Source organism: Schistocerca nitens, chromosome 1, assembly GCF_023898315.1.
Source record: "Schistocerca nitens isolate TAMUIC-IGC-003100 chromosome 1, iqSchNite1.1, whole genome shotgun sequence".
Taxonomy (NCBI): domain Eukaryota; kingdom Metazoa; phylum Arthropoda; class Insecta; order Orthoptera; family Acrididae; genus Schistocerca; species Schistocerca nitens.
In genome coordinates this window covers 122,465,340-122,483,317 of record NC_064614.1, presented here as the reverse complement: position 1 = coordinate 122,483,317, position 17,978 = coordinate 122,465,340, and the positions used below count along the sequence as shown (strand labels likewise).

Sequence of the window (17,978 nt, the reverse complement as noted above, 5' to 3'; positions counted from 1 at the left end):
ACTGGAGCTTACTGTTACAAAAGGATTTGCCACATGTGTGCTATAGCACCAATGCTATTTAAAAGCTACATGGAGCAGCCGACAAGTATCTAGATCTGGAGATCTAGGAAGCACTTACAAAGTCTAGAGAAGCGGATGTGAAGGCATGGGAATCCCTGTGGGGGATTGAGGGATGAAATCATGTACACACTCCTCTTTGCTGATGACCAGGACATTGTAACAAGAGACAAGGATGATAATGAATACATTCTTTGGAACTTAAAAGAGGAACTTAAAGACAGGACATTACAGTTATTAAACAGTTTAAGATTCAGGATGAAATGATGATAATATTTTGAGAAGGATAGACTGCTACTCACCACAGAGCAGATTTGGGTCACAGACAAGCTAAAGAGTACTAAACACGTAAGATTTGGCCTTCTTCCAAAACAGGCAATGCACGCACACAAATGGAGCTCTCACAGATGTGACTACTGTCTCTGGCTGCCGTGAACAGAACATCACAATGAGCATGACAAAAGCCATTTATCTTAAGATTTGGGGATCTGGAGGCAGGAGCCAGCAAGATAAAAGGATGTAAGACTTTTAAGTATCCGGGGGTTATGATATCATCAGACAGAAAAAGTGAAGATGACATAAATAATAAAATACAGTGCTGCCAGCAAGTCACTTTAGTTTTAGTTTCACTATGTTTTGATGAAACAACAAAAATTGCTGGTGCAAAAGCATAAGAAACTGTGGTTGGCTATTAGTTAGCAGCTCAGAATAAAATTGTGAGCCATCATGTATAGACTTTTTAATTGGTAAATCAACATCTGAGTATATTGCTGGTAAACTTAAAAGCCCATTAAATTCAGCAAGCCTTTCTTTGCATAAACTATTAATGCTTGGGAGTGCTCTCTCTCACAGGAATACTGAAGTTAAATGGAGTCTTTCTGTGCCAAGTAGATGTCTTACAGAGGACTGGGCATCTCACTCAGAAAAAACTGTAAATCAATGATAGTAAAAAACACTGTGAAACTGTGTGACAACAAACTAGCAAAAGTCCCTACAACAAAAGAGGTGCTTTCTTTGGAGCAATGTGCGAATGAGAAATCCCATAACCACATAGAAGAAGAAAGAAGGAAGAAAATAAAAAACAACTAATGAAGAGGAAAAAAGAGCATGAGAAGAAGAAGAAATGCAACAAAAATTTCCAGTGTGGAAACTGAAGGATTCATCGTGTAAAGAAATACGTAAATAAAAGGGACAACAGGAACAGGAAAACTTATGGCAGTTAATAATCTGGTCTCTGAAGCTAATGAAGACTTATGGTTGCCTTACAGAAGAAAGACTTTCAAGAATCAACACTTGCCCAGGCCATTTTGAGAGGTGCTCTTCAGGTCCAGAAAGAAGTTCAGAATCAGAAACAAGATGCAGATGCTTTCCAGTCTAGAGCTGATAAAAGAAGAAGTGCTTCAGCAACATAATTTTTTAAGAAAAATCAAAGAATTAAAGGTGCTAATTACTCCAGTGCAATTTTCTTCGCAATTATGTACTTAGGAGGTTTGTGAGAAAGGTTATGAGACTGATAACACCACAAGCAATTTGGCAACACTGTGTTGTTCTGATTGATTGTGTAGACAGGTTTTTTCATCCCTTCCACATGCTTAGTCAAAGTTTCACTTCCATACAGCCACCACGTGTTTTTTGAGTGAGCCAACAGCGAAGTTGTGTTTTTGTTGTGTGCTATGAACATGAAAAGCAGACTTTAGAGCAACATTATGCCATCAAGTTTCATGTTAAACTTGGGGAATCCACGAGTTGGACCTTGGAAAAGTTGAAACAGGCCGATGGGGAATATTTCTTATCAATAGCACAAGTTTTTCACTGGCACAAATAATTTTTGGGAGGCCCAGATCACACTGAAGATAAGCTTCACTGTGGGAGACCCTCAACTTCAAAAACCAACAAAAATGTTGTATGTGTACATGTTCTTGTGAGATCAGACCAATGTTTAATAATAAGGATGATGGGTGACCTGTTAAACTTTCACCATACGTCACGTTTTGAGAAAATATTTGCACAAGCAAAAGTTTTGTGCTAAAATGGTGCCGAAAAACCTCACAACTGAGTGGAAGGACATCTGATGAAATATGTGCATTGATCTTCCTGAGAGGATTGCTAATGACCACAAGTGGTTCAGTTGATGAATCCTGGATTGTTGACTATGAGCGTGGACATTGTGGCAAAGTGAGGAGTAGCACACTGAGACATCTCCTCGACCAAAAAAAGCTTGAATGAGCAAATGACACATCAGTACAATGCCGATTTACTTTTTTGACAACAGAGGTATTGTGCACAAGGAAATTGTTTCTCAGGGACAAACTATAACCCAAGTGTTTTACGAAGATGTCCTTGAAATGCTCAGGAAAAGAGTGAATTGAGTGAGAATGGATGTTCAGACATGTGGACGCTCCACCATGATAACACCCATGTCACAAGGTCATTTCCATCATGGGATTTTTTATCTAGAAAGGCATTTCTACTATTTCACTACCACTCCATTGACCCGATCTGAGTCCTTGTGGCTTTTTTCTTTTCCCAAAATTGAAAAATTTCTTAAAAGAACACCATGTTGGGGCTCTGGAGAACATTCAAAAGAACATGACTGACATGTTAAAGGCCCTACCAGTTGAAGCCTTGCTACCAAGACTGGCAATAACAACTCCGCCAATATATAGCTGCCGAAGAGAACTACTTTGAAGGAGACAAATTTTATTTTTATTTATTTTTTTATCTTTTATACATAAATTAGGCTCATACTTTTCTCACACACATTCTATTTTTTTTTATCTTATTGTGAACATATTATTTCTCCTATAGTTAAATTTTTTTTATTAATAACAGTAGAAAGGCCATAAATTGTACAATACTTACGTAATTACAAATAAATAGTGGCCAAACCACATCAGACGTTGTGCATTTACTGTCAGTATTAGAGTAGTACATTGGAATTTGATAGTGCCCTTACAAAGTCATAGCTATCAACATTGAGAAGAGACTGTCAGTAATAACATAGCAAATGTGGATGCTGGTCTGGAAGCCCTCCCATGGAAAATTTTTGAAATTGGAAGCATGATTTAGGTATGTAAATGCTGTATTCCAGACACTTTCCGAAAGTAAATAAAGAAGATTTTTCCAGGAATGAAAGCAATTTTAAATGAAAAAAAAATCAAGTTAAGTGGGAAAGGCTAAAAATTAGTTTAGTGAACATCAACAGTGCTTCAAAAACATTGTCTCTGTAATTTTAAAATGCTGCAAAATCAATATACACTTCTGAACGAACAGAAAAACTCTAATTTTTGCGTTTAAAAATATAAATAAATAAAAAATAAAAGAATCCTTAGCAGTTCACACAATATACTCAGTGTTTTTGAATTCTGAAATGACAAATAAAACTACCAAACACAGATAATGTCACAAAATTACCAAAAATTTTCATCAGTTTTTAATAATTTACTCTTGACACAATTTGCAAAATATTAAAGGAGACGGCCATTACTATAAAAACGTGCATCATCGTGGTACGTGTTATTAAGTGTGGGTAAATAGATGAACTATGTACTTTGTTTCATGACCTGGTTAAAAAACTGCTAAAGCTTACAGATGAACGCTATGAAATTGTTACCTCACTCAGTTCAAAATCAGTTTTATTCGTAGGAGGGTTGCCCATAAAGTAATGCACCACATTTTTTTTCTTCGGCAATTCTTTATTGAACATAATGAGAATTACACACACAAAAGAATGACGTTTTATCTACACACCTTAATTCCTTGTAATCTCCAACCCCCAACCCCTTCTATGGCCTTCCTCCCCCCGTTTTTTTACAAAACATTTGTGAAATTTTATTTAAAAAAATCTGTAGGAAATGTCAGCAATCAATCACAATTTTTGTTTTTACTTTTCAGATCTACCTAGGCTTTGGCCACTGAGTGGCCAGTCTCAAAGCTTTTAATACGTGCTTACATCTAAACCGTCATGTTGAGAGTTACGTTCAGCATGACGGTATAGATGTAAACATAACTCAAAGCATTGAGAATAGCCACACTGTCCCGAAATCTATGTCGATCTGGAAAATAAAAACAAAAATTGCGACTGATTGGTGACATTCCCTACAGATTTTTACAAAACAGTCACTGGGCACCAGCTCAAAAATGGAGTCAAACCTGATTGAAGAAATCTAGCTAATTTTAATAAGCCTTGTGCATTTACAAAAATGTTCACATGTGTGTGAAATCTTATGGGACTTAACTGCTAAGGTCATCAGTCCCTAAGCTTACACACTACTTAACCTAAATTATCCTAAGGACAAACACGCACACCCATGCCCGAGGGAGGACTCGAACCTCTGACGGGATCAGCCGCACAGTCCATGACTGCAGCACCTTAGACCGCTCGGCTGATCCCGCGCGGCATGAACTTACAGTTAACGTAAATAAACATTTTTCTATGGTTGTGAACAGATAATGTATTCAATAGAAAACAAAATATATTAAAAATTTAACAATAATTTGGTTTGAATAATAATATTTACAATAACTATTTAATGTTGAACAAAATAAGAAACAACACAGTAAATAACCAAGACACTGATCATAATATAAAAATTTAAAAAAAATACTAGACAAATCAAACATTCTTGGCTTTTGCTTGTGCAAACTCTTTCACATGATCTGTGTAATTTAAGTCCTCTACAAGTTCATGCTCAATCGATATTGTTGCAAGATCATTCAAACGAGTTTGGCTCATCGTTGATCAAAGGTATGTCTTTATCAATTTCAGTTTTGAGAAACCCCTCTCTCCACTCACAACTGTCACTGGGAGCGTTAGGAGAAATCTCAGAGCAATGTTAACATTAGGGCAAAAATTATGTCTCCCTATAAACTTCAGAGTCTCCTTTGGACCTATTCCAGGTTTCAACAATGTTGAAAGCACTTTTTGTTTCTTCTCAACTACAGTGCAAAATCGCTGCGAGGTTTCTACACTTTGTGTCCAGGCTGTCAGGAGGTGTATTATTTAGCTCGCCGATGTCGTAGAGAAAATCAAAATAATCACAATGAGATTTCAGATGATTGAAGCTCTCATCCAAAATGTGGTTACTATATCTAAAAGATAATAGTAGAATTCAATCTTTTAACGTTTCGTTGGGTCATCTATTGTCTCATCCCTTCCTTCATAGGTAAAGTGTATTAACTTCTTACTTCGTCGCTGGGAAACGCTTATCTGTGGTAAGCATTTCCATGGCCTCAGAAACATTTATGTCACAGGTCTGGAGGGTCTTACTGACTACACTGATGTGAAGCAGAACTTCGTACCAGATTACCAGAGAAGTGAGAAAAGTGTAATTTTTTATTTGATTCGCAAGTGACGTTGCTTCATGAGCGGTCATACCATCGAATTCTTCTGATATCTGAACCAGTGCATCACAAACGCCTCCTACTTTTACCTCAGGGGAGTTAAGTGCATCAATGCGACTTTCCCACCTAGTATCGCTCAGTGGCTTCAGTGACAGGTTAGGCAGATACTTCAAGACATCCCATCGTCGAACGGAGGACGAGAAGAAGTCATACAATCTTTTCACTATCGAAGACATGGAAACAGCATAATATTTAGAAGACATAGCGGCATCGTTTACAACAAGATTCAATGAGTGACTGCAACATGGTACATAAAATGCTCTCTTGTTCATATCTGAAATTCTCTTTTGGGGACCAGACTTCTTTCCTTTCATGTTTGCTCCATTGTCATATCCTTGCCCTCTCATTTTACACAATAGGATTTTTTTATCTTCCAAGAACTTGAGTACGACCTGCGTCAAAGTGGAGCTTGAAGAATCAGGCACTGGAAGAAATCCCAGGAAATGCTCCCGAATTCGGACATCGTATACCCCGTCAAGTCTCGTCTCCTGGACAAAACGTACCGCAACTGTCATCTGCTCAACTTTTGAAATATCAGGTGTGAAGTCCAGAATTATACTGTAATACTTTGCAGATTTCATCATTAATAGAATGTTGTTGGTTATAGATGATCCAATAACGTGAATTATTTCATTCTGTGTTTCTTTTCCAAGATAATGATGACCCTTGTTCTCACCTTGCTTTGTTCTGTGCAGGTGCTCCATCATCACAGTGTCAAAATTTCTGAATAATTCAACAAGTTTCAAGAAGTTTCCGTTGTCAGGCTGAAAGAGTGTATCTGTACTTTCTCTCAAAGGCAGACATTGCCGACCCAAGAAATGAATTATTGCTATTAAGCGCTCAAGAACATTTTTCCCATGTTCGCTTTCAGTATTCAGAAGCCTTTGATGATGAACATCGACAGTTAGTGACTTTTTCAGTCCCTCGGAAAACACAATCCACTTTTTATATGAAGTCAAATGCTTGGTAGACTTCCCGTGACTTTTGAGATACGAAGCAACCTGCCGCCAGTCGCTTATACTGTTCTTTACAATTTTTACTGTAGATGATGGAAAAAAGTTTGCAACAAAAACAGAACACAGCATCCTGGTTCTTTGAGTACACCAACCAATGTCGATCTGCTTCTTGTAAATTCTTCAAAGAATAGCTGTAGTGCACAGGGCTGAAATGCCGGTTGTACGCGTTTTTAGGACATTCTTCAGCTTCCTTAATGCACTTGGGAGGACCTCGCATGACCAAAGTCATTTGAATGCAGTCAGTAATAATTTCCGGCCATCTTCCAGGATCTGAGTCAATTGTGTCGTCCAGTTTAGGCTTGCCTTCAATCCCTTCTCTGGTGGTGAGTACTTCGGCTGATGTTCCTCCAGCATTTTCCAAATCGGGTTGCCTAATTTCAGTTCTGCCTGATGTTTCAATCTTGGAGCTTTCGTCACAAAGCAGGTCTTGAGTCCAGGCGAGGTCTGTTGAACATGTTGTGGATGGCCCACCATCAGCATTGCTACTGTATGCAATGGTCAGGGTACTGTGTTCATCAACTTTCTGGTCATGTCCTGAAGATAAAGACGTAGCTGCAGTAGCTCCACTAGTTTCTGTACTTTCAGGATCTATTTTTCCACCCTCACCGCTGCTAGATCGTTCTCTCTTTGGCTTGAAGTATCGTTGTAGTGCATCCTTTTGCTTCTTATCGTCATCTTCTTTCAGCGCCCGTCTTTTCCTATATTCACTGCCAGACAGTCTTTTTCTACCGTCGGACATGTTTCGATCCAGCCTGTAAAGAACGATTATGTGAAACTAACTGTTAATGTCAGTGTACTAACTTTATTTGCAACACACTTTGCAGACAATTTCCTGATATTCCACTGAACGTAAACGAAAATTATATTACTTTAGGATATACTGTTCAGGAGATGAAGTCATAAGAACTGAGCCACGTGAAATTGAATTTCAGGCTGAATTTCACTACAGACGCTGGTGAAACGGTCAAAGAGTGGGGCGGGAGACAGTGGAGAGAGGAAGAATAAGGAGATGCAGTAACATAATAAAGCAATAAATACACACCCGGGCATCGATGGGTACTAATGATAGTCGAAATATATTAACTCACAGCACTGCGATTGTTCATTTCAAAGAACTGACACTCATCTGTCGTAATTTGTGTCACTTCTTTCATGTCTGATTATGGTATAAGGGGTAACAAATTAGCCTTTGCCGTATCACTTCATTTTTCTTCACTTTATTTTCATTCTAGCTATTGGGACGACGCGTGCTTATATGCCAACTTGCCAATTTTTGAAGTAACAGATCACAAGAAAAATAAATTTTCCTATTCTGCAATCTTGAAATAGAAAAATTCTAACTTGTGAGTAACGTGCAATTGCAATACTAATTGTACATTATATGAAAAGCACTTACCTATTACATCCCAAGTTACAGGCAATTCGGGCCCAGCAATTCTTCTGTTCTTACGATACGCAATGAAAGTGCTTCAGACCAATCTTGACCCCCTCGGCAACTACCGAAACGAATTCTGTAGTTTTTGTTGTAGAGAACGCAACAATACCTATTGCCTGGAAAGGTGAAGTGGTGACGTGGCCGTGCCAGGAACTAGGTCACATGACGAGGTACAGCGAGGCTACGGTTAAACTAGTGCCCAAGAAGAAGAAGCAAGAATCTCACAATAAGTATGTGACCGATGATATGGATAAATGTATTATCAGGCAGCAATTTCTATGGCATTACGAACAATAGAAAGAAATACGAACTTTGCGAAAACTGCACAACTTTTGTCAAACAGAAATGAGATTCAGAGCTAGCAAGGAAACCCTTAGAAGCAATGTTCTGCCTATGGATTTTCGTTTTAGAAGGTGTCAGAATTAAGGTTTTGTTTTGTGGGCCGGCCATTGTGGCCAAGTGGTTCTAGGCGCTTCAGTCTGGAACCGCGCAACCGCTACGGTCGCAGGTTTGAATCCTGCCTCGGGCATGGATGTGTGTGATGTCCTTAGGTTAGTTAGATTTAAGTAGTTCTAAGTTCTAGGGGACTGATGATTTCAGAGGTTAAGTCCCCTAGTGCTCAGAGCCATTTGAACAATTTTGTTTTGTGTGGACGAGAGGGCATTGTTGCTAAAAGACCATACTTTCTCAGGTTTTCATCAGAATCAAAGCGACCAGTAGTTTACTAAGATTAAACGTGGATTCACACGCATTATACAGTAAATAAATGTTGGCAAAGCAATAGTGTGTGAGTGGTATTGTCAGACAAAAGTGCCGGTCAGAGTTTAATTATTGTTCATGCAGGCGGAGACAGGTGTTTCATGGCTCGAAAACCAAAACGTCCGACTATCACTCAGAAACGGATAGCAAAAATTTTCAAAAATACGTCGAAACCCAACTTATGCCAGGCTTATTAGCAATGTCTTTATCCCTTGTAATTACTCGCAGTGTATTTACCCATTCGGAATACTTATAGCCATTGTAGGTGTTGGACATGTTTGACTGTAGTTATGTTCAACCATTCTTTTCCATAATCCGGGAAGAATAATACACTTGGAAACTGCCATTGAAGGGCTTAAAATGTAACCGCAGTATCGAACTTTGCATTCGAATTTCCAAATTAGATTTAGTTAGTTGTGAGTAAACGCACGGCGTGTAACAGGCTGTAAGCGCTCCACTCATAAGAATACTGGCGTATACACCAGACAGCTTCCCCTCTCTGTTCCTCCGACGTAAACACGACGGTGCTGCCACAGTGGCAAGGAAGAAATTAGTCCTCCTCCCTCCCCTTATTCAAAAGGGGCGGCCAGCAGGTAGTTGAGGCACCATGCCACAGTTCTCAAAACCACTCCCTCCGAGGTTTGGTTTCGAATCCCCTCTTGGGCATGAATGTTGAGTTTGTCCTTAAAAAAAGGGGGGGGGGCAGATTTTCCTCCCCTTGGTTTAATTCATACTTAATTGGAAGAATGCAGAAAGTTGAAATAAGTGGTTCATGTAATGTTAAAACAACAGCTGATTCCTCAAACTGTGGGGGCTACCAAGTACGGGGTCCCACAGGGTTCGGTCTTAGGTCCTTTACTGTTCTTGATATACATTAATGACTTACCATTCCACATTGATGAAGATGCAAAGTTAGTTCTTTTTGCTGATGATACAAGTATAGTAATAACATCCAAAAACCAAGGACTAAGTGATATAATTGTAAATGATATTTTTCACAAAATTAAGTGGTTCTCAGCAAACGGACTCTCTTTAAATTTTGATAAAACACAGTATATACAGTTCCGTACAGTAAATGGCACAACTCCAGTAATAAATGTAGACTTTGAACAGAAGTCTGTAGCTAAGGTAGAATTTACAAAATTTTTAGGTGTGTCCATTGATGAGAGGTTAAACTGAAAGTAACACATTGATGGTCTGCTGAAACGTCTGAGTTCAGCTACGTATGCTATTAGGGTTATTGCAAATTTTGGTGATAAGAATCTCAGTAAATTAGCTTACTGTGCCTACTTTCATTCACTGCTTTTGTATGGCATCATATTCTGGGGTAATTCATCGTTGAGTAGAAAAGTATTCATTGCTCAAAAACGTGTAATCAGAATAATTGCTGGAGCCCACCCACGGTCATCCTGCAGACATTTATTTAAGGATCTAGGGATCCTCACAGTATATATATTCACTTATGAAATTTGTTGTTAATAATCCAACCCAGTTCAAAAGTAATAGCAGTGTGCATAGCTATAACACCAGGGTTAAATCTGACTTTGGCACAGAAAGGGATAAATTATGCTGCCACAAAAGTCTTTGGTCACCTACCAAACAGCATCAAAAGCCTGACAGATAGCCAACTAACATTTAAAAATAAATTAAAAGAATTTCTAGATGACAACTCCTTCTACTCATTGGCTGAATTTTTAGATATAAATTAAGGGGGGGGGGAGGGGGGGGGAACCTTAAACATTAGTGTCATGCAATATTTTGTGTAATGTAATATCTTGTACAGACATCTTTTATTAACCTGACACGTTCCACATCATTACGAAGTGTCGTATTCATGATCTATGGAACAAATATTAATCTAATCTAATCTAGTGCCACCCCATGCAGCCACACTTTTCACACATGCCTTGCGCTGGCCCTGGGTGTATGCCCTGTCGGTACCAGTCCTTGTCCTGGTGGCGGAGCCAGGCCAGTGCTTCACTGTGTTAATCACCTCCTCATCGTCCTCAAAATGTCTTCCAACTGCCGAGTCATAATGCATCTGTCCTCGTGAATGACAACATCAGCTCTCTGCAACATGTCAGATGTGACAGCTGTGGATGGTCTCCCCGACCACTGCAAATCGTGGAGCTCTACCGAACCACCTTCTGATGACCACCCCCCATGCCCAGCGACTAACAGTACTTCTGTCGACAGCAGGTGCTCCATAGACTTTACACAAGCGATTTTTGAATATTCCCCACAATTTATTTCTCTACAGTGGAAATTCAATGACGGCACATTGCTTGTAACATGCATCACCTACAAATGCCAGTTTGAAACTGTCCCGTAGCTACGCCATCGGTCAGAAGTAACAGAAACTTGGCGTGCTCGCTCAGGAGACTTCAGATAATACATACAAAACATTTTGCACTCATAGCATTGTTTTTCGCTGAGGAAAAAAAAATGCAGTGCATTACTTTCTGGGCAACCCTCGTACTATTTGAGCTTACTCTCTGGGAACAAAAAATTTTCATCGGCACTCGAAATAACTTACTTTAATAAGCCATGGTGATGAAATCATTCATAGACAGATTTTCTACTTACTTGGGAAGGAAATCATTGCAATCTATAAAACATTTTAGTACCATATGATTAGTGAAATATAAACAGTACCTGTACCAGTTTTACAAAACACCAAACTGAAAAAGGTGTATTTTGTAATTTTTAGTAACTTTCCATAATTCCATACTTAAGATGATAAATCCATAACAATTATGGACAACCCATAATAGCTGGCAGCCATTCACAGTGAAAAAAAAAGATATTAGCATAAAGATTTTAAAAAAATCTTCTTATTTGTAAGCAGTTAAATTTTTATTTTAATCAACCCTTTCCTGAGAGATACTGAAAGTGTTTCTTAAGAAGAGAAATTTGTTAACATCAAGTATAGGTTTAAGTGTCAGGAAGCCTTTTCCAAAAGTATTTGTATGGAGTGTAGCCATGTATGGAAGTGAAACATGGATGATAAATAGTTTAGACAAGAAGAGAATAGAACCTTTCGAAATGTGGTGCTACAGAATAATGTTGAAGCTTAGATGGGTAGATCACGTAACTAATGAATAGAATTGGGGAGAAGAGGAATTTGTCGCGCAACTTGACTAGACGAAGGGATCGGTTGGTTGGACATGTTCTGAGGCAACAAGGGATCACCAGTTTAGTATTGGAGGGAAGCGTCAAGGGTAAAAGTCATAAAGGAAGACCAAGGGATGAATACACTAAGCAGATTCAGAAGGATGTAGGTTGCAGTAGTTTCTCAGAGATGAAGAAGCTTGCACAGGATAGGGTAGCATGGAGAGCTGCATCAAACTAGTCTCTGGACTGAAGACCATAACAACAACAACTTCTTTTCTTTTTAGATCCATAATATTATTTTCGAGATACATGTTGTTACATTCTAAATGAAGTTGAACAGTTGAAACTCCAGGTAGGAATACCAACAATGTGTAAAGAAGGCACGTCAAGTTGCAGACAGGCACAATTAAGACACTTATGGAGACACTTACACAAAGCTTTCGGCCATAGCTTTCATCAGCAAAAGAAAAACATGCACCATTCATACACACAAGCAAGCACATCTCATGCACACATGACCGCCAACTGTGACAGCTCAGTCCAGAATGCAGCTATCACATGAGATGGAAGCAGCAGTCTGAAGACCTGTCAAAAGTTAGACAGAGATAGTAGTGTTGTGGTTGATAATGAGGAACAAATATTTCACTGACACTTTACCATTGATACAAAAATCCTTGTTCTGGTCTACATTTTTCAAAAGGATCAGGAGTGCTGCTTCTTTGGAAATTCCCCTTTTCTCATCTTAGAGTTTTGCTTCAGCTTTACTTATATATACCATTAACCAGCAAATAATGCCCACCCTTTTTCTTGCAGTTAACAGTATACATTCTGGAAAATACTTCCAGTTTTCTGAAACCCATGTTCAAAATTGCATCACAATCTGTAGCAAGTCTCTAATTCGTAACCTGTTGCATACATACTAGTGTTGAAGGTTTGTATTGTTAGCAGCCACAAAGAACATCAGGCAATAGCTTGAAAACATTTGTAAAATCAATTTCAAACTGTCAAGTCCTGGGAAATGAATACACGTAGTGGAAAGAGTTACGGTAACCACTTCTGTATAATTGAGGCATAAGGCATTGAGTAATCATTGGGTACATAAAATAGGATTGAAAATGGTTCTGAGCTTTGAACAGGGCTAATTGATACAAAACCTTCATACATACATCACCTACATTTCCTGGCTGACTACATTGCCCCACTTCTGTATTTCCTCCCCCACTCCCCACTATCCCATAGTGTAAGAATTGTAAGAAAATGAAGTTAATTTTTCTTACTATTTCACAAATTTTTGTCTCGAAAGATGTGTTGTATCCATAGTAAGTCTGTACTGAATTTTCTACTATACATGTTCACAAACAGACGGTGTCATGTTTCTACAAGTATTGTTTTGACAACAGGTATCAAACCATGTGCGGGAAATTGTGTCGAGCGGTCACATGTGCCTCACAATTGGTGGGGACCATTCGATTACTGCTGGCTCCATCACTGGCAGTGTTAATGGACTGGGAGATAAGTTACCAATTATACTATGGATTGATGCCCATGCAGACATTAACACAATGTCAACTAGCCCATCAGGAAATGCACATGGCATGCCTGTTGCTCTTTTACTCAAAGAGATTGCCGAGACATGGCTTCCAGACTTGCCTGCAATGGAGTGGTTGGTGCCCAAGTACGTATTTATAATTTTTAATGCGTATAAGTTTTAAGATTTTTGTGAGAAATGATTTGAACTTCTGCCTGTCTCTCACAAGTGAGCAAGGAAACTTTGTAGGTATATTATTTTGAAGGAAATATGCATTTGCAGTTCACAAAATAAAGTAAATAATTGGTAGATATACTCAAAAAATTATAATTCCAGCAAATAGTTTTATTACTTTTAACTGTTACCATAAAGTTCCCAATACTTCCACCTCCTTAAGCATTAATGAATGTTTGACTTTCCTTGCTTAAGTTAAAGGAAAGGTAAACTGTTTTCTGCGCAGATATAATACATTTTGTGAATTGTGTTTTATTTATCTCATGACATACATTTGCAATCCATTTGGTTTGCGTACAGGGGACATGTCAAAAATTTATAAAACAGTTACAATGATTTTCCATTAATAAATAATAGCACTATAATAAATAATAACACTATAAGGATATTTCTTGGAATGTGTAGCACATTGTATCCAGCTCAAATTTCCAGTTTGTCCCTCATGATTCATCCACTGAGTAATAACACTTCAGTGCCAGTACGTCATATAGCTTTATTTTAAGTGAACCCAAATTCATCTGCTTCAACTTGTTCCCTTTTAATTTATTACAAATTTTCTTTTCCATGTATTGAGGTCCGTGGGCATACAATCTGAGGCGGTGGGTGGGGAGCATAAAATTTTAGTTTCTAGTATCATGTGAATGGACAAAATGGTTTCCCTCAAATAATTCATGTCTGGTGTACAAAAATATAATAATCACATGTATGTGTAAGATTAGATTAGATTAGATTAGGTTAATACTAGTTCCATGGATCATGAATACGATATTTCGTAATGATGTGGAACGAGTCAAATTTTCCAGTACATGACATGATTAAGTTAATTTAACAACATAATTAAGTTAATATAACAACGTTTTTATTTTTTTTTATTTTTTTATAGTTTTTTGTTTGGTTTTTTCTTTTTTTTCTTAATTTACATCTAAAAATTCCTCTATAGAGTAGAAGGAGTTGTCATTCAGAAATTCTTTTAATTTCTTCTTAAATACTTGTTGGTTATCTGTCAGACTTTTGATACTATTTGGTAAGTGACCAAAGACTTTAGTGGCAGTATAATTCACCCCTTTCTGTGCCAAAGTTAGATTTAATCTTGAATAGTGAAGATCATCCTTTCTCCTAGTATTGTAGTTATGCACACTGCTATTACTTTTGAATTGGGTTTGGTTGTTAATAACAAATTTCATAAGAGAGTATATACAGGGGTTACAAAAAGGTACTGCCAAACTTTCAGGAAACATTCCTCACACACAAATAAAGAAAATATGTTATGTGGACATGTGTCCGAAAAACACTTACTTTCCATGTTAGAGCTCATTTTATTAATTCTCTTAAAATCACATTAATCATGGAATGGAAACACACAGCAACAGAACGTACCAGCGTGACTTCAAACATTTTGTTACAGGAAATGTTCAAAATGTCCTCCGTTAGCAAGGATACATGCATCCACCCTCTGTCGCATGGAATCTCTGATGCGCTGATGCAGCCTTGGAGAATGGCGTATTGTATCACAGCCGTCCACAATACGAGCACGAAGAGTCTCTACATTTGGTACCGGGGTTGCATAGACAAGAGCTTTCAAATGCCCCCATAAATGAAAGTCAAGAGGGTTGAGGTCAGGAGAGTGTGGAGGCCAGGGAATTGGTCCGCTTCTACCAATCCATCGGTCACCGAATCTGTTGTTGAGTAGCGTACGAACACTTTAACTGAAATGTGCAGGAGCTCCATCGTGCATGAACCACATGTTGTGTCGTACTTGTAAAGGCACATGTTCTAGCAGCACAGGTAGAGTACCCGTATGAAATCATGATAACATGCTCCATTGAGCGTAGGTGGACGAAACTAAAATGAGCTCTAACATGGAAATTAAGCATTTCCGGACACATGTCCACATAACACCTTTTCTTTATTTGTGTGTGAGGAATGTTTCCTGAAAGTTTGGCCGTACGTTTTTGTAACACCCTGTATACTGAAAAGCTACTGTGAATATCCCTAGATCCTTAAATAAATGTCTGCAGGATGATCTTGGGTGGACTCCAGCTATTATTCTGATTACACGCTTTTGTGCAATAAATACTTTATTCCTCAGTGATGAATTACCCCAAAATATGATGCCATGTGTGAGCAATGAGTGAAAATAGGCATAGTAAGCTAATTTACTAAGATGTTTATCACCAAAATTTGCAATGACCCTTATTGCATAAGTAGTTGAACTCAAACGTTTCAGCAGATCATCAATGTGTTTCTTCCAATTTAATCTCTCATCAATGGACACACCTATAAATTTTGAATATTCTACCTTAGCTATATGCTTCTGATTAAGGTCTATATTTATTAATGGTGTCATACCATTTACTGTACGGAACTGTATGTACTGTGTCTTATCAAAGTTCAGTGAGAGTCCGTTTACAAGGAACCACTTAGTAATTTTCTAAAAGACATTATTGACAATTTCATCAGTTAATTCTTGTTTGTCAGGTGTGATTACTATACTTGTATCATCAGCAAAGAGAACTAACTTTGCCTCTTCATGGATATAGAACGGCAAGTCATTAATATATATTAAGAACAACAAAGGACCCAAGACCGACCCTTGTGGAACCCTATTCTTGATAGTTCCCCAGTTTGAGGATTGTGCTGATCTTTGCATATTATGATAATTGCTTATTTCAACTTTCTGCACTCTTCCAGTTAGGTACGAATTAAACCATTTGTACACTGTCCCATTCATGCCACAATACTGGAGCTTGTCTAGCAGAATTTCATGATTTACACAATCAAAAGCCTTTCAGAGATCACAAAAAATCCCAATGGGTGGTGTTTGGTTATTCAGATCATTCAAAGTTTGATTGGTGAAAGCATATATGGCATTTTCTGTTGAAAAACCTTTCTGGAAACCAAACTGACATTTTGTTAGTACTTCATTTTTACAGATATGTGAAGATACTCTTGAATACATTACTTTCTCAAAATTTTTGGATAAAGCTGTTAGAAGGGAGATTGGATGGTAATTATTGACATCAGATCTATCCCCTTTTTTATGCAAAGGTATAACAATAGCATATTTCAGTCTATCAGGGAAAATGCCCTGTTCCAGAGAGCTATTACACAGGCGGCTGAGAATCTTACTTATCTGTTGAGAACAAGCTTTTAGTATTTTGCTGGAAATGCCATCAATTCCATGTGAGCTTTTGCTTTTAAGCAAGTTTATTATTTTCCTAATTTCAGAGGGAGAAGTGGGTGAGATTTCAATTGTATCAAATTGCATAGGTATGGCCTCTTCCATTAACAGCCTAGCATCTTCTAATGAACACCTGGATCCTATTATATCCACAACATTTAGAAAATGATTATTAAAAATATTTTCAACTTCTGACTTTTTGTTCGTAAAGTTTTCATTCAATTTGGTGGTAATACTGTCTTCCTTGGTTGACCTGTTTCTCTTTTAATAATATTCCAAATTGTTTTAATTTTATTATCAGAGTTGCTGATTTCAGACATGATAAACATACATCTGGATTTTTTAATAACTTTTCTTATATAGCACAGTAGTTTTTATAATGTTTGATAGTTTCTGGGTCACTACTCTTTCTTGCTGTCAGATACATTTCCCTTTTCCGGTTACAAGATATTTTTATACCCTTAGTAAGCCATGGTTTGTTACATGGTTTCTTACGAGTATATTTAACTATTTTCTTGGGGAAGCAGTTTTCAAATGCATTTACAAAAGTGTCATGAAATAAATTATATTTTAAATTGGCATCAGGTTCACGGTACACCTCATCCCAGTCTAACTGCTGTAGGCTTTCCCTGAAATTTGCAATTGTTAAATCGTTGACTGAACGTACTACTTTGGAGGACTGTGTAGTACTGCTGAATGGAGCTATGTCATATATTGTAACTAGCTGTGCACCATGATCAGAAAGACCATTCTCAACAGGCTGAGCATTTATTTGGTTAAACTTATCTTGGTCTATAAAGAAGTTATTTATCAGTGAGCTGCTATCCTTTAACACCCGAGTAGGAAAATCAATAACGGGTGTCAAATTGAAAGAACCGAGTAATACTTCAAGGTCATTTTTCCTATTACCCTCTTTCAGAGAATCTACATTGAAGTCTCCACAAATAATAATTTGCTTTCCCCCGTCTGACAGATAGCACAACAAGGAGTCCAAATTTTTCAGAAATAGATGAAAATTTCCCGATGGGGACCTATATACAGTTACAATTATAAATGTGCCTTTATTTAATTTAAGCTCACAGGCACATGTTTCTCTACACAAAACTTTTTTGTTTCTATACTTTTTGCACAATGATAACTTTTGACATATATGGCAACTCCTCCTTTCTCCATATTTTCTCTAATTACATGTGCAGAGAGCTTATATCCACTTACATTTACCTTATCCATACAGTAACAATGTGATTCTCA

General features: G+C 37.7%; 1 protein-coding gene across 2 annotated transcripts in view; it reads left to right on the top strand.

Moving 5' to 3' along the window:
* The window catches only part of LOC126242557 (arginase, hepatic), a 71,483-nt gene that overhangs the window by 30,295 nt on the left and 23,210 nt on the right, over positions 1-17,978 (top strand). For both annotated transcript variants that reach the window (XM_049948096.1, XM_049948097.1), the window contains exon 4: positions 13,185-13,459. In XM_049948096.1, the coding sequence (XP_049804053.1) occupies positions 13,185-13,459 (275 nt within the window). The remainder of the gene's footprint in view (positions 1-13,184; positions 13,460-17,978) is intronic.